The following is an 18,446-nucleotide window of genomic DNA, read 5'->3' on the forward strand; positions in this document are numbered from 1 at the left end:
GAGGTTGGACTGGATGGTCCCCAGAAATGCTTTTCAACCCCTATAGTTCCATGATTCTGTGATACCAAAATAGAATAGATCCCTTTGATTTGATTTCAGATATAGCATGCAAGTAACTGCTGCATAATCTTTTGTTCAATGTACATATTGGCTTGACATGAGTTGCACTTCCAGGCCAAAAAGATTCATATTGATTCATTTGGTTAATGCATACTACAAGAGTACAAGCAGGGATTGTAAATGATTAGATCCTTTGCCCTTGACATATGTCATGTCTTCATTCTGTACAAAATTGTGTGTGTTTGTTGCTCAGTTACTGATTCACTTTCCACCTGCTCAAAATGTGCTTGTGCATAGTATTTAGCCTGTTGACCATGAGAGAGCATTCTTTAAAAGCTTAAGAAAGCACATAGCCATAATTTGATGTACGAATAATGAAGAAATTCACCATAGGATTTCCACATTAGTGAGTGATGTCCATGCTGAATTCCTCACCGTATTCAATTTTTAATGCCTATCTTTTATCAGAGGGCAACATTTCATCAACTGATTTGATTAACAGTATTTTTTATTATGTGCATTTTATTTTTTGTCTAATACTGTATCATTCTATCCTGAGTTTTATGTTTTGTATGTGTTACTAATAAAGTATCAGAGAATAGTGTATTCTTTCATCTTTAACCTAGTTCTCTTTTTACCCTTTCCTATAGTATCCATTGTGAGAGGGTAAAATCTTAGATCTAAGCCTTCTACACTTCTATTCTTAAGGTCTACCTCGTACCCCCTACACTGAGGGGTAGTACAGCAACTCAGTGCCTTACTTTTCATCTAGACTTAGACTTTTTCACCTTTTCTTTCTGTTTGATAAGTTTTCTAGCATTCTTAGAATTTATACTCTTAAGAAACAGGTCAGTCATTTATTGCACAAGTGTGTTGAACTATGCACTGAAATAAAATATTTAATTCCTTCATTCAAAATGCTTAATTTGTTGGTTCAAAATGAAGGAATTTAGTAGGAAGGAGAGTGAAGTACTGCAGAGTTAAACTTCACAGATGGTTTGAAAAGATGCATGTAAAGGACTGGAGGAGGATGTGAGAAAGAGCAGTTGTATATAAAGCTAGGATTATGTAGAAGATTTTAGAAAAGAGGAATACCAGGGTTTTGGCTCTTTTCTTTGGTTCTTTTCTTCTGTTTAATGGTTCAGATCCTTCTTTTGTTCTCTTCCTGAGGGATTCAATTCAGTACTTTTTTCTTCAGACTTCACCTCCCACCCACTTTACGCAGTAATAGAGAGATTTTATAGTTAATTAGATGTGCTCAGTAGATTTTTTTTTTGTAAAATAATGAGTAGCTATTTAGGGCTTATTTATTTTTCTTATAATATATGAAAATGTTATGTATTAGCTTTTTCTATTGAACTCTTGATATTGCATTGTCTGCTTTCTGCTTTATTTGTGGTCTCTGAGATTCAAATGACTGACTGAGTAGGCAAGATCAACATTAATATTGAATTGCCTGCCATCTTGGAGCATCTAAAAGAGGTGTTTCAACTCTCATATCTCCTGATATGGAAAATCCTGTTGAGTTCTTCCAGGCTGCAGCTGAAGGGATATTCTTTGGTGGGGATCCTAGTGCATTTGCATACTTGGGAGTATGTCCTTCTGTAATTAGTGGTAAATGATGCAGCTTCTTGGAGGATCACAAAATGGGCTAAGCAGCTGTTTCTGCTTTAACCCATTTTCTATTGTTACATGAAGTGTCTTAGAAAAAGATTTTAAGATGCTGTTGGTTGGTTTTGGACTCTTTCTTGAGTACGCTGGCAACTTCAGTTCCCCTCTTGAGACTTCCTGAGCGGAAAAGTTTTAGTAAGTCCTTTTTCCGATTGGCCACTTTTTCTTCCTTACTCATTTACAGATCACTGTGCTATATAAAGCAGTTCACAACTAGGCACTAACAGAAGCTGGGATATTTGCTTTAGGTTACTTTTTATTCTCAAGCCTCTTCTGCTGCCACTTTAAAAGTTGTCCAGACTTTTACTTGTAAAGAGCATATTGATCTCTAAAGAATACTGAAGCCAAGGGTGTTTAACTGTTCTGCAGCTTTCTTAGCAACCTGCTCTCTTAATAACTTCTTATACAGAATCACAGAATTCTTAAAGTATTTACTTTTTCTTTCATATATTGATGCTATTGCTCCCGCCATCTTTCCGAGAGACTTACCGCTTTTGATATGCTAGAAATTATTTTCCTATTTATCTGTATACCTTTGTTCATCACTTTGTGACCTATTTTGTCTTTTTGTGGTTCTGTATTTAATTTGTTGGAGTTCTACTTCCTTCCAGTTTCTTTATTTAAACACCAATGCTATTTTCTCTTAGCTTTTCTCTGGTTTCAGAAATAAAAAGAAAAAACAATCCCATCATTTGAATGTACTTACTCTGAGTTTGTACTGTCTTTCTGCAGTCTGGCAACACTTCATCCAGTGAGCCACACCGTTAATGAACTTTGGTATTATATGTAGTTTATCTTCTTAGATATCTGTAAACGTCTTTTTTTCTTATTTTTTCTTTATAAGAATTTTGCATAAGAATATTTGTGGTTGTTGCAGAGGCATTCTGCAGTTCTCTGATGACCCATGTACGGGATGCTTTGCTTGAAAATAAGTCATGTCCCTTGTGGTCTCTCAGACTAGCTGCTCTGATAAGGCCATGTGTGATAAAGAAAGTGAATGCATTGTGTCACTGTGCTGTGTGCAAGTGGATACCTGAATTCTCCTACAGGCGTTGTACTGTCTGCCTTCAGCTCATTCCAGCACCCCCTAATTTTTCAGTAAGTGCAACAATTTGCACTAGGCACTTTAATGCTGTTTCAGTAATACCCGTCCTATTTAAGCAAGCAGTTCTGATTCTTATATGTTTAGTTTTATATCAAAGTTATATGTTAAATATGACTTTCAATGTACAGTGCCATATTCCTGAAAATATACTCTGCTTTTATGTTTCTTATCCCTTTTTATGAGTATCCAAAAATTGCTTATTTTCACCATGTTTTCAAAATATTTTTTGTATTTATTTTTGTTACTGATTCCCTGTACACAATTTAAAACCAGATATTCTGGCTCATGTGGCATTGTTTCAACAGTTTCAACAGCATTTTAGAGAAAATCCCATGCTTAACTGGGCATGAGTTTATAGGTTTTGTTACTTCCTGCTTAAACTTCACAAACTTACATCTGCTTCTCTTTCTAGGACATGCCATTCATGACTTTCTTAAAGGGAACTTTATCCTTATCTTTTGTGCCCATCTACAGTTGTCAGTTTTCTTCAAATCTTTAGCTTAAAGTTTCTGTCAGAGGGTGGAGATCACATAACTGAACCTTACGTACAACAAGAATCTAGCATTCAATATGTGGAAAAGATTTATGACACAAGGGACTCTGCACAGTTTTATTTTAGTATAAGGAAGGTTTGCTTCCGTTAATCAGCCTGTTTCTAAGTTGACTAAGCTGAAATAAATCCCTCCTAAAATAAAACATGACCTTTTAGCACTGCCTAATCATATGAAATTGAACTTCTTCCTGAAGTTATGCGGGTAAAACTTTGCCCTGGAGGTGACCCTAAAGTTACAGTGAGGTTTAAACTGAAATTAGTTGGCATGTAATAACTCTGACCTTTCCTTTTCTCTCCTAAGATGATGTTGGAAGAAAATGTTAAAAAAATGGAAGTGGATCATCATACTTGAACAGGAAAGGGCAGGAAAAGGGGAATATATTCAAATTCTTTCTTTTTTTATCTACAGATTTTGAATATTTTACCAGATCCTTGTTTCTGTATGCACATAACTTGTTACTTGTTCTATAAGAGTGTATTTCCTATTGTGCGTGTTTAATTTCATATGTAATACAGAGCATATTTCACACTGAGTTCTGTGACAATGGGCTCAGTCTTTACATCTCTGTAATTCCCAGGAAGTCACTGTCTAATTGTAACTATGAATTCCTGACTATCTGAAATCTATGTCAGTCTAGGAAATCTAAGCATGACTCCAAGAATGCATTTGTTTTTCTAATTACCTTAGGTGCATGATTAATTTTTTTGTAAGTTATTTGTGCAAACAAAGCTGATTCTCATAAACACTTTCTGGCACTATTTCAGGATAAAGCAGGAATGGAATTTCATACTGGAGTGCCGGAAGAAAGGCATTCCCCAGTCAAAATACCTCAAGAATGGCTTTGTAGATATTGATGAGAAAATCTTGGACATGTGTGAAAAGGCTCCTCAGCTACAGAAGAGGATTACTCTGTCAGATGAAACAAATAAGGAGACAAACAAATTTATTTTTCAGCTTTCGGGAGAGCAGTGGATGGTAAATATAATGGCAAACATGCTTTTATTGTTAAGGAGTTTAAGTAGCTTGACATTGTAACTTTCAATGCTTCCAAATGTTTCTTCATTGCCAGTACATGAAATAATGACACTATTTCACTGTGTTAGGACTGACAAAAACATTTCCTATGTCACCCTGTGCTAGTGGTTTAGCTTTCAAATATGCTTATTTTAATTTTTCTACTGATATATGAAGTATAGTCCTCTCAGAAATTATGAGAGTGAGCGGTTACATTGCAATAAGGTTTCTTTCTCTGTAGTTCCCTAGTGACTGAAAAGAGGTGAAAATAATATTCAGCTTTGTTGAATTATTTTTGTCTTCTAGCTGGAAATCTGTTTTCTTGCTCTAATGCTATAACCTTTTCTTTTTCTTTTTCTTTTTCCCCCAAGCTGTGTTCTAATCAAAACTAATATTAGAGTCAATGCACAATGGCCTTGTTGTAAAAATAATTTAGTTCTTGCTAAGTGTTATGTGAAGTACAAACTTAAAAATGAGTTCTAGTTTAGTGCTAGTTTGAAATTCAGGAAAAGGGAAGTTTGCCTGAGGTTCTCTGGACTTGTTAATGATTTGACTGAAATTTACTTAGCATACACACTACTTTATTTAGGAGACAGTAAAATTAGAAATTTTATTTTTCTTCAGTTTATAATTCCAAAATAATTATTTTCAATTTTTCATTATGAAAAGTGAAAATTAAAAAGTCAAGCAGTAAGGCTAGTAAATGTTATGGAAGCAATTGTTTTGGTTGACCTGAAATACAACTTTGTCCCAGACTTGGATACTAAGGTATTTTCTTTGGTTCCTTTCTGATTCTAGTTATCTTCTGAACAAACAAAAAGTAAAAATTCTAGTTCCCATCTAGCTCAAGTAAGGAGAACATTTCTTCAGGTAATGCCAGTCATTCATGTGGTGGGATTAGTTGCTGGAGAACTGTTATGTCTTAGGTTTCAAGACCTTGGATACTGACAATGATGTTAAAGCTGTGTAGTTTCATATCACATACTTAACTGCAAATGTCTACATCACATCAAGGAGCAGAAAGCTGCTAAAACCTTTCTCTTGCTTACTTGCTTTTACCAAATAGTTAACGTTTTACTCTGCCATATTAAACATCGTTTACATTAGGAGGCAAAAAACAAAGTTTTTTTTTAATAATTAATTTAATTATAGATTTAATTAATTTAATATGTATTCAAGTACAGTTTGTCTTGTTGAAAGATTATATAAGTTATGATTATTATTATTATTTGCTCAAACCAAAGACAGAATCAGACACAGCACTCTTTTTCTCTATTACTCTATTACAAGAAACTGCAGGTATAGAAAATGATTTTGCAGACTATGCAACCACAACTGTACTGGTTGACAGCTTCTATGTAAATATGTCTGTAAACATGTCAAATTTTTTTACAAACAGCCAGTATTTTATTTAGCCAGCAGTGGTAGTATCAATTACATTCTAGTTTTTGTTACAGATTTTGCACACAAAGTCATCACTAAGTTTTGGAAGATTCATTATCAAAACTGATGTTGCTTGTGTAGTCTTGCAAGCACATAACCAGTTTGGTTTCCCATTGGTTAGCCTCTTAATTTGGCAATGATAAACAGAAAAGCTCTGCTTTTTCTTTTAGTCCATTTGGGATCTAACTGCTGAATCCTCTTTCTCCCTTTTTTTTAGCTAGTAACTATTTCTATCATATTTCTACTTTTATCAATGAAGCAGCAGTATCTCCTCCAGACAGTAGACATATCAAGCTGTATATTGTTGCTTTGACTTACAGACTTAATTTTGGGAACTGGCTTGCTTCTGAAATGTACCAATTTTCTTTCTGAATGCTGTAAAGTTAAGTTTCATAGAACAATAATTGCCAGCAATAGGGATTTTGCAAGAAGAACATAGCTCTGCTGTATCCTTCTGAGGTCTCCAGGTAAAGTCTGTCTGAAAACTTCAGCAGCAAATGAGAAGAGCACACAAACAATCAAATGGAGTTATTTTCATTGTCAGATATCAATGTTAAATTAGAATAGTAGCTTTTACTGGACATTCATCAGTGCTCACGTTTTCTATGAGGGCTACTCCAAATGTAGTACCTCCTGTTTCATTATGTTGGCCAATGACATCAGAAGCAGTAGATATGGCATAGATATGGTGATATGGCAGTAGAGGGTGAATCTTCCCACCAATATTCCATTACATTTTGTTATGATATGACAGATGGCAGCAGAAGGGCAATTTGACACAATGGCGTCTGACATGGAAGTTTTTATGAAGCAAAGGTGTGAAAATGAATTCCTTCATGGTAAAAAAAAATTGCACCCAATGACCCTCATTGGTGCTTTCTGATCAAAGGAGACCAAACAGTGGATGTAGCACAGTGAAGTAGTGGATGGTATACTTTAGCAGTGGTGAAGGGGATGCAAAATGCAAGCCATGTTAAGGATGGCCATGCACAGCTGTCACACTGTGAAATGAAGTGGCTCAATCAGCTCATCCATGCAAACTGATGGACTATGACCAGAAAACTCTATATGAAGCTGAATATTGGCTTCAGTGCAATGGAAAAAATGGTGGCAACATTGGAATATTGCAAATTCTGTGCCAGGTGGATCCCACAAATGCTCATGCAGGAAGAGAAAGAACAGAGAAGTACGCAAGTTTGCCAGGACCTATTGAACTAGTACAAGGCTGAAGTTGACAATTTCTTGGATCATACCATTACTGCTGAGGAGCTGCGCTATTATCAGTGTAAGCCAGAATCCAAACAACAGGAGTGTGAATTCTCCATCAAAGAAAAAGTTCAAGATGCAGATTTAATTGGTAAAGTGATGTAAACTGTGTTTTGGAATAGGAAAGGTGTCATCATTCTGGATTTCTTGAAAGCTGGACCAACTATAATGCTGACCACTGCATTGCAACATTGACCAAGCTGAAGGCTCACACTTCTAGTCAAAGAAGACAGCCTTTTGTTTGCAGCATGATAATGCCAGGCCTCATCTCAGTCTGGAGACCATGGAGCACCTTGCCAGTCTTTGCAGAACTGTCCTACCACACCTACTGTATTGTTTGGATTTGGCACTTTTTGACTTCCATCTGTTTGGGCTGATGAAAGTTGGACTGCAGAGGAAATGTAGTATTAGCAACAATGCTGTAATAGAAGCTGTGAAATGGTGGGTCACATATGCTAGAGCAGATTTTTCCAGGTGTGGCATGGAGGTTCTTGTTTGTTGCTGGCAAAAATGTTGAAAAACTGTTCTGTAGCTGAGAATTTGTTCTATCAAACTGTGTTGCCGTGCTCTTTGTATCCATTGTAGTTTCCATGGAAATAAATAGATGTTACTTTCATGGCAAACTACACAGATGGTAAAAATGTTATAACAAAGATGCTACTTACTGTCTCATGCTTTAGGTCCATACAGTGTAGCAGTAGATGTGGCTCAGGATTCAGCACTGTTGAGTACAAGCTCAATAATAGGTACAGGTATTTTGAAAATCATATGGAGAGTGGTCTTAAGAAAATCATCTTGGATCTCCTTTGGAGAAGCTTAGCAGTAGAGGAATTCAGAGTAAATCACACAAATTGAATTCCTAAAGGGAATTCCTTCCTTCAGGATATCAGTGCCACCTCTGTTCCACTTCTTAAATGTCATGGAAATGATACTGTATTTTAATTAAGTGGAGACTTGCTGTTCATTTAAATTATAAAGTAATTATTTTATCATCTCTGAGACAATTATTCATACAATGAATATTAAGTTAAATAAGTAGGCACAGACTTCTAGATCAATAGGCTAGGACTTGATTTTACAGTATATGAGTTGCAAGGAAATGTACTGTTTATATGCAGATCCATGTCTCCTCGTGGAATAAATTCTTACTAATTATGCTTCACTTTTAGGCTAATTTTTGAGACATGCAGTTTGAGCCAGTTGATGTCTCAAGTCACTATGGTTTTATTATAAGAGTATGGTTGCATTGGAAATTTTCTAAGCAAAAATACTGTAAGCAATACCAATATCAAACCTTTACTCCCATGTAACTTACACTCAGTGAGTCTCTCTGAAATTTAGTGTAAATTGACTATTAGTGTGGCCGTAGCTTTTGGATATGAATTGTGATTAATAACTGCAGTAATGAGATAGCTTTACCTTTGTCAGGTCTTCACCTTGAAGAGTCTCTGTGACAGCATCCATAAGGTTGAATGACCCTTAGCTCCTCTTCAAGATACAAACCAAATGTTTGTCTCAAGTGTCTACATCCCTGTGTGGTGCATCTTGGCAAGATGGGAGCAGTGATTAATTAGTATTTATATTTAGCTTTTGATACAAAAAAGTAACAAAGAAAAGATTTTAAAATAACAAACAAGCTAGTCTTATAATTTGGTAGTATGAATGAAGTCAGATAGGCTTTTCTCTTCTCTTTCCTGTTGTGCTTACAATAGTCCTGAGACCTGTCACCATGAGAAAAGTATACTGTTCAACAAGTAATTGAAATTGCAAAGGTATGTTTCAGAAACACTTTTTATTTCTCTAACAGTTTTTCTGGCAAACCCACCATAGAGAGGAGCTCTTTAGGGACTTTGGACTTGAACAGTATGTTTGAATTAGTTGCATAGGGGAGAATGTTGGAGAGTTAATGAAACACTCAATTGAGATCCCTTGTGTATGTAAAGATATATCTACTGAATTAAACTTTTTCTTCAGAAAAACTGCATTGCCACTATAGCTGAATGAAAACTAGAACATAATGCCATGAATATTTGTATGAATTTTTCAATGAATTTAACTCTACTATTTCCCCTTTGAGTGTTTGCATTCTGCTCCTAACTAATGAATTCTTTAGTGGATCAGTAAATTTAAAATAGTTTTCAGAAAATGTACAAGAAAAGCAATTATTTGAATTTCTGATCTTAGTATTGGTAAATAAATTAGATGATGTTCACTCAAATACAGAGCAGAACTGCAATTAGTTATTCTACTTTTCCTCAAAAGATAATCTGGATCCAACAGATTTAAACAACTGAAATATAGCCAAAATCAGATGAATGAGTGTTGGAAAATTCCTTACTAGTCAATTGTGGCCTTCCTCATATAATTTCTTCTCAGCAAATGGCAGCAGATTAATTATTACATTTATACTTCTTTTTCTGCCAGTGTTATCATCTGACATGCACTCTCTTTTCACTGGGAACAGATAATTTCCACTTGTTACTTCCAGCTGTTAGTGACAGTGATGTATTTATCGCAGAGATCAAGTAGAATCACTGCTCTGAATGGACAGAAAAAATGTTTCTCTTAGTTTTTTCACCTCCAGAGAAGGTTTTCCTCCTGAAACTTACAAAATGCCTAATCCACTTTTGGGTCCAAAGATCCAAAGATGCTAAAAGATGAGAGAGATTTGCTCTCAAAATTTTGCTTTGGTCACTGCTAGATAAGATGACAGGGCTAGGAATAGAGAAGGAACATGAACTTTTCAGAGCTGAATAATTTGATCACAGTTTTAATCCAGACTCATATCTAGCAGGTAAATTCTCTCTTAATTGGAGGTAGTAAAATCAGCAATGGTCTTACATTTGCTTTTTATTTCCTTTTAACACTGTTCTTCTTTTTCTCCGAATGAAAGTACTTGGAGGTATTGTTTTGTTGTTAAAGTGAAAACCTGGCTATCATCCAAGTGTCAGTCTTTGAGGAGTAATTTATCAGCAGGCTGCCAGCTTTTGCATGGCAGCAGAGGATTACAAAAGAACACAAGGGAATCAGAGAGTAAAACGGACATAAAACTTCTGCAAATTTTAGTGCTCAACCCTATCTAATTTGTAAATGAAGTAAAATATCACATCAATTTAGGTTTCAGTAATGCTGAAAAATGCATGGTAAGATTGAGAATGCTAAAGAAAAGCAGATTATAGCAAAGGATTTGTAAAATTACATTGGCAAAATGTAAATATCACAGAACTGTACGGGTTGGAAGAGACATCTAGAGATCATCTAGTTCAAGACCCTGCTAAAACAGGTCACCTACAGAAGATTGTACAGGTGGATATCCAGGCAGATCTTGAGTATCTCCAGAGGAGACTTCGCAACCTCTCTGGGCAGCCTGTTCCAGTGCTTCATCACTCTGACAGTAAAGAAATTCTGCCGTGAAAATTGTATAAAGAAATAATCTGAAGACAGAAAATAAGTCTGAACAACTCGTAGAATAATGGAATCTGGTTCCAATCCTTGAATGTTATGCCTGAATTTATGTTAATAGTTGCACAAGAGTATCCTGATGCTATTTAAACAATGAATAGTAAGGATATATTTTTTTAAAGCATTTTTTTTTATTAATCATAAACTTTAAAATATTTTCCCTCCAATTTTTTCTGAAGTCATGAAGAAGCTGGGCAGTTTGATTTTTATCTGAGAGTGATTTTTTTTTTTTTTCAATGTCTTTCAAATGTGGGATACCGCCTTCATTCTGGAAGAATAAGTTTATTTCCCTCATAAGGGCAAGTGTTCCCCATTGCTCCATGCTGCATCTGCTTTGTTAACAAGGGGGAAAAAAATCATAGATCAGTGGAATAAATCAAGACAAACCTATACTATGGCATAACAGTAGAAATAGAGTTGCAAATGAAAGCTGTTTCACAGAGATGTTTTTCTCTCCTGTATGTTTCTCTCCTAAATGTTGTGCATTTACTTTCTTGATGAATTGGTGTTCTTGCTTACAGTAGTATCTGTGATACTCCAGATAAATACTATTACCTATGTGATGCATTTTCAGTTCTGTGGAGGTGGGAAAAACAATGCTAACTGAATTGTTGGTATTTATTTATTTATTTTATTTTGCTGCAGAAAAAATATGCAGACTGAAGGTGTGGTAGTGGTAGCTCACACGAGAAAGATGGAGAGATTTCTCATTACTAGCCTTAAACCACTTCAGGCATTTTATTTTTTTAACTGCCATAAACAGACAGATATAGGAGATGGATCATAATGCAATTACATGCAGTGGGAACATGAAGAAAGAAATGAAATAATCCATATCAAACATCAAAGGAAAGGTAGCAAGGCAGAACTGCATATTTAGGTTAAATGTCTGCATGTGTAAATTTGAGAAGTACTGACATTTAAGATAGAAATAACTAAACTAGAAGCGAATTGTCATCAGCAGTCAAGTATAGCTTTAATTAATTAGAAGTTTTAATTTAGTTACAAGTTAAGGAGCAGTCTTCTAAATCCAGACTTAAAAAACAGAACAAACAAAAAATTTGAAGTGCATCATCCTAGTTAATGTCTTGGGGGATCTGTGAGACTTAGAAGGAAATAAACCTTGTAGAAATCTTCATGCACAGCAAAAAATATTGTAAGATATAAAACAATTAAAGACTGTAACTATTACTTCTCTTCTTATGTAATAGAGTCAGAAATAGCATCTCATTCAAATTATTTATTCCAGATATAAACTAGTATATTACGTGCTGGTTTACAAAGCTGAGTTTAAATGATCTGGCCATAAGCTTTATGAATTGATTTTTATCTGATTCAAGTTCAAGGAATTTGGTGACGTAATTCAAAGATACGTACATCTGAACTGAATACTTTTTTTTTTTTCCTTAGAATTAGGGCTTTAAAAACCTCAGTTTGTGTAACTGTAATAGACAGGAGATTTTGGACATGTAAAATATTGCATGAAAATTACTCATAAGCAAACTTAAATGCTGTGTATTTGAAACAATTACAGAAATTTTAAAGAAAAAATATTTTGTATGACTAAAATAAGAATTAATTGCAATTATGGATTGGTATAAATACTGAGTATTTTTATTCTTCTTAAAAGAAAAAAAAAAAAAAACTGAGCAAAATATCACAAACTACTGAAACGACTTAGGAATTTTTTTCACTGATTTTAAATACTACTTTCCAAAAGTGATATGTACATATCCTATCTGAAACACTTTTGTTCCTTTGACCATGTTTCCTCTTGGCACACAAATTTGGTCCTTTGGCAGATGCTAAGAACACAGTAACACTTTTTGTTTTGGTGGCAAAAGCCACTTAGATATTCTCAATACATCCACTCTTCTGTTCCTGTGATGCATTTGACTGTATATCGATATGTGAATTAAAGCACTGAAATGTGTTTTAGAAAAATCCTCAGGCTGGGAAAATGGGGATACACTGGCAAACACTAAGAAAGTGAGTGCTTCAGATAGGTTTCGATTTTAGAGCAAAATGATTGCATCAGCAGTTAAAAAAATGACCACATGCTAACAGACAACTGCAGCCCTTCAAATGAAAAAAGGTCCTGTGAGGATTTGGTAAACTGCTGCTCTACATCAAGGTAATTAAGGCAAAATGTTTAGGTTTGGCCATAGGAGCTCTTTCCATCCTATGTAGAAACATGGTTGAACAAAATTCTATCATGATTTCTATTTATATAATTCTATTTAATTTACAGGAATTCCCAGAGTCTCTGAAAGATCATACCTATCTGAAAGAATGGCATGTAAGCAATACATTGATTCAAACGATTCCAAACTACATTGCTTTGTTTCAAGATTTGAGAGTTCTGGAGTTATCAAAAAATCAGATCAACCACCTCCCAGTGGAAATTGGTATGTTGGTTCAAATTATTCAGTTATTTATATGTGTTCTATCTAATTAGATAGAAGAGATTAGGTTCAGGAAAATGAGCGTTCATGGATGTTCTTATGAATTTAATGGTAAACTCACCTTTTTTTCCAGTGAACAATGGTATCTAAATTTTTATAGCTAGCAGGTTGTAGCTATAGTTGATGAATTGGATGGGTTTAGTAAGGCACAAACATGTGAAAAACTACGGAAGTTTTGCTATCTATCTGACTATGGAACAACTGTAACTTGTATTTGAATACATGGAGAATTCTTCCTGACAGCAGGTGGTATTTCATGTTCCTCGCAGGTTGGAAAGGTAGAAAAAGGCAAGATTATACTAGTCATACCTTTGAGAGCTGAGGGAACTATACACACTTAGGGGTTTTGGGGCCCTTGAGAGTGAAGTTCATGTAGCGGGTGTACTAAGTCAACATTTGTTTTTAAATGCAGTAGTCCTAAGCTTTCTCCATGACTAGTATTCCTTATGAAGACTGTGAGTTACCATATTTCAGTTAAGGAATAGAGACTAAAACCTTCTTCTCTATAAGTTATCATATGTTTATTTGAGAGAAACAGGAAGAAAGGGAGAAGGCATCCTGAAACACAGAAACCAGTGATAGATTTTCTGCCAGATAGAGTTAATGATTTTTTATTTATTTACTCACATTACCTTCTACATGTAAAATTTCCCACTAACATTGAGATACATTTTAAAGTTTCAACCTGGCAACAAAATACAGTAACAAATCATAAGGAAAGCACAAGCAGGAGATAATGGACATAAAATAAACAATAACTGTTTTATAAGCACTTTGATCATAGAACTCAGATGAGTCAGTTGAGTTTAATGGACTAACACTTTTCACTAGGCAGTAAAGAAGAAAAAGAAAAAAAAGACACTGTTACCTTCCAGAGTCTTTAAAACCTTAAAAGTAATGTTTTATGTTTCAGATGCTCTGAGCAGGAATCACTGTTCTTTCAATTGCATTTAAATAATGGGAATTCTGCTCTTCAGTAGTTCTAGTGCTATTTCTATTCATCTAATTCCCCTCCAATTTGTGCTCATCTGTGCAGAATAAGCCCAAGACCTTGCTTGTGTTATTTCAGTATTTTTGTTGCTATTAAAAAAAGAAAAAAGAAATTAAAAAAAAATGAAATGGCCAATGATTATTAAAAACTGTTTGCTTGCTTCAGACACAATGTTACAGCATTCACCACTCTACTCTTAACAGTGAACTCTTGTTCTGACTTTTCCCCCCCAAGATTCACCAGAAGAGAGCAAGCATGACTGTACTACATCCTCAGCAAGAGAAGTCTGTATTTGAAACCTGTGGTCTCTTGAAACCTCACATCAACTTATGTGAAACTATTAATGCATAGAACACATTTGTTAAGTTTTAGATGCCATATATCCAGTAGTTCAACATTATAGCAGCAATTCTAGTTTTTCCAGATGAAGACCCAGATTCATTGAAGTTTAAAAATAAATAATATAAAGAAGCCACTCCTGGTCTATGTAGCTGAACAGTTTGAAACTTGTTGTTGTTGTTGCCAAAATTGCCTGATGATTTTGAGTTTTGTTGGTTCACCACCTTTAATAATACAGCAATGCTGTTTTCATTAAGGCGTAAATTACAAATAATTTTTTTTGTCTCAATCTGCATACTTCCCCCTTTATGGACAGGTATAGTGTTGTACTTCTAATTGGTAGTATTCTCTTGTTTCCTGTAACATATACATGCACAAACACAGACGTCAGTGTGTACTGGAAATGCCTATTATCTTAATAAGAAAATATCAGGAAAAGTGTTGGATATTTTGAAGTCATAGGCGCTGCTTCAAAATGAAATTTCAGCCTTTAGTCATCTAACTGTTAAATTACGGCAGGGAAAATAATCTATGTGGGTTTGTTTTTGGAACTCTAAGTAAGGAGTGAGAATCAGGTGCCAAATCAGAAAGTAAGGTCTCTGAAAATGTTAAGTGCTAAGGTATTTATCATTCTGTGTTCTGTTTACAAAACAGCTGCAAGTAGGTAAATATCACAGCTACAACATACTTGAGTATAATGACAGATCGTTAAAGATGGCAGTGACAGGCATGCCGTTGAGTCTTTAATCTTCAGTCAGAATTGTATCTGAGTTTAGTACAACAAATCATCCAGCAGAAGCTAATCTGGTGAGCTGTGTCTGGGCTAATTTTGATTCTAACAAGATGGCTTTAAAGGTATGAGAGAATAGGAGATCATTTGAATATTTTCAGCTGAAATAAAGTATTGCTGCAGTAGCAGTTTGTGGTCTAAAACATCTGAAAGATGTTAAGCTTGAGTTGCTGTTTTGCCAGATCTAGGAGGAAAAGCTCTATTCTGAAACAGAAAAGAAAGAAAGACTAGAATCTATTCTCAGATAAGTCAGATCTCTCTTTCAGCTCTAATCATCTATGCACCTAAAAAGACTAAGTCTGGATCAGAAGATAGATGAGAATAATTTTCACTGTTTTTTTCTTTTTGTGTGTGTGTGTGTAATAGCACATACTGTCATGAAAAACAGTTAACCAAAAATGGAGAAATTTAACAACTCTGCAGTAAGGGGCAAATCTTAGATTTGTCAGGTTTCTTTTTTTCCCATGAACAGAAAAATAAATAAATAAATAAACAAATAAAAGGAAAAACCATGAAGGGTAATGTATCCAAGGATTTTCTTGAGCAATAACTTCATGGTGAATTTAATGTTTTGGCTCTGACTGCATTGCTGCAGTACAGTGGCTGTGCATGATTTGGTGCTGGTGCTCTACTAATTACTGTCATTGAAAATAACAAATAGAATATGTTCCCCATATTCACAAAGGAGGCAGCGATCTAAGACTTCATGTGATCCTTATGCTTTTGTGCCAGGTTGGGATAGTGAGGGTATATCAGGATTCTTTTTCTCACAGTCTTTTCATTAAATATCTCAAAAAGGTCTTAATAAAATCTTTCTACTTCATTATCTTCTCTAACATCTTTGACATGCCAAATATTTAAAAGGAAAAATATCTGTGCTTTTGAGACATTTCAGTAAAACAATCTAAGGATTTTTCTTCATACTGTAAACATTCATTTGTGCATACTGTTAATCCAATTTCCTAGAATTGCAAGGGGAAATCTACAAGTAATACAGTTTTAAATGACTTCTAGATACCTAAAATAGCATTTTCTATAAATAAGATTCCCAGTGTACTAATGTGTGAATTTCCAAGAAGGAAACACAGATTTTAAGTGCAGTCCAGTTCTGAGGAGTTGCGGGCTTGTCTCTTACACCTGTCATTTATTCACTATATGCCCAACAACTCAATTCTATACACAGCCTGTGTTTAGTTTGGGTGCTCAGGTGGTATTTTCCATCCCAGAGGCAAGTTCTGTTCTCTGCTTTACGCTTGCAAGATGCACATTTCTGGCACGGTCCAAAAGGAGAACACAGTCCTTATTTCAGCTTATCTACTCATATGAAAAACAGAAGTCACAGGTTTTTTTCTATAAGATTTCTCTTCTACCAAAACATCTTCAGTTAAGCTAATTGCAGTTTCGTTTACAGTACTTTTCAGCACTTTCAGTAGATTCTTACCCTACACCTTTTTTTTTCCAGAAGGAATCTCCAGCCCACAAGAAATAGGGGTTTTTTCAGCCCTATTTTGCTACGAGAAATCTTTTTTCCTCCTTACATAGTACATAGCTCTTCTGTCCGTAGACCCAAACCCCAGCTTTATTCTTTTTATTTTTATTTTTTGCTTGCCATTTCATTCTACACTTTTTTTTTTTTTCTTTTTTTAAATTGGGCCCATGTAGCTTGGTTAATGATTGAAATTTTACCTGCTGAGGGTTGGTCTGCTACAAGCCATAGTGAAAAAAAGAAAAAAAAGCTTTTATATTTTTACTCTTTTATATAAGTGCAAGGAGACTCCATACTTCATCCCTCTCTTGGTTGGTTGCTTTGATTAAAAGTAAAAAAAAAAAGAAAAAGAAAAAAAGAATGTATGTTTTCCTTGTCATTTGTAAGCTTGAACATCAGTTTTTACCTTTCCAATAAATCAATGGCCATATCACTGATTCAGCAGAGAAGACTGGAAAAAGGAAACTGATTGTCTTGACCTACAGCAAACTGCTGTGTTAGCTAATTTGGCTTGACAGTGTCAGATCAATGCAAAAAAGAAAAATTACTTTGTGTCTTACTACATTTTTTTTTAAGTAGGTCTGTGTTTGCATTGAATGAATTCCTTAGATAATAACTCTTTGTAACAGGACCTACATTTTGTATCTGATACGTTATTAGCATTACCAGTGTAGGCTTGTCTAAATGATGAAATTACATCAACATTATTACAATGCTGTATTGCACATAAAAAAAATTTGATTAAAAGTTTAATTATTCGTTTTTTTAAAATAATGAATTAAAAATTTAAGTTGGAAATAAATACAGGTAACAGGGTATTGAAGGTAAGAGCTATGGTATTGTAGCTCCCACTTAAAAATAAAATATTCTTCATTCTGAAACTATTAGGGAAGGCATGGATTTCATTACTGCTTTTACTACCTCTCTTTGGAAAACACAGGGATGTGTAACTCTTTAATAGACTATTAACTGTTAACTTTTAAATAGACCTGAAAATTCAGTGCCATAAAGCACAGTTAACAGTGTAGTAGCAGTGACAATTTAAAGTTCTTATTTATAAATCCAATGCTTCTCCACTTGTGCTCCTTTGACCAAGATACTTGGATTTCAGAATTTTGATTCATTATGAATATTGTCTTATAGATATGTATTTTTGCAATTGTTTTCTGACAAAGATAACTTAAGAACCTTGTTTAAAAGGAGAGTGAAGTAGGAAAAGATCTAATTCTTTGTAGCTTGGGTTACAACAATATAACCCAATTCCAGTATAAGTCCAACTCTTGTTGATTGCAAGAATTTCAAACAGTTTTTTAGAGGAAGGGGTAATTAGAGATATGCAGATAAATATAAAAAATGTTGGAATTAGAAGTTTATAAAAGAAAAATAGAATCAGAGACTCACAGAACTCTCACGGACCTCTGATGGCCATCTAGTCCAACTCCCCTGTAGTGAACAGGGTCACCACAGCTAGATTAGGTTGCCCTGGGCCTTGCTCAGCCTTGCCTATAAAGCCTCCAGGGATGGGGCATCAACCACAAAACTAGGTAACCTGTTCCAGTGCCTCACCACTCTCAATGTAAAGGATTTTTTCCTTATACCTAAACTGAATCTACTCTCCCTGAGCTTGAAACCATCTCCCCTTGTTCTATCACCACAGATCCTGCTAAAGCTTCTGTCTCCTTCTTTCCTGTAGCTCCCCTTTAAATACTGAAAGGCTGCTATCAGGTCACATCGCAGCCTTCTCTTCTCCAGGCTGAAACAACCCCACCTCTCTCAGTCTGTCCTTACAGGAAAGGTGTT

At 34.9% G+C, this 18,446-nt stretch overlaps 1 protein-coding gene across 1 annotated transcript in view; it reads left to right on the forward strand.

The window, feature by feature from the left end:
* The window catches only part of LRRC2 (leucine rich repeat containing 2), a 70,089-nt gene that overhangs the window by 17,786 nt on the left and 33,857 nt on the right, over positions 1–18,446 (forward strand). The window contains exons 3-4 of the mRNA XM_423865.8: positions 4,155–4,365; positions 12,827–12,983. Coding sequence (XP_423865.3) covers positions 4,155–4,365; positions 12,827–12,983 — 368 coding nt within the window. The remainder of the gene's footprint in view (positions 1–4,154; positions 4,366–12,826; positions 12,984–18,446) is intronic.

Source organism: Gallus gallus, chromosome Z (assembly GCF_016699485.2).
Source record: "Gallus gallus isolate bGalGal1 chromosome Z, bGalGal1.mat.broiler.GRCg7b, whole genome shotgun sequence".
Lineage (NCBI taxonomy): Eukaryota > Metazoa > Chordata > Aves > Galliformes > Phasianidae > Gallus > Gallus gallus.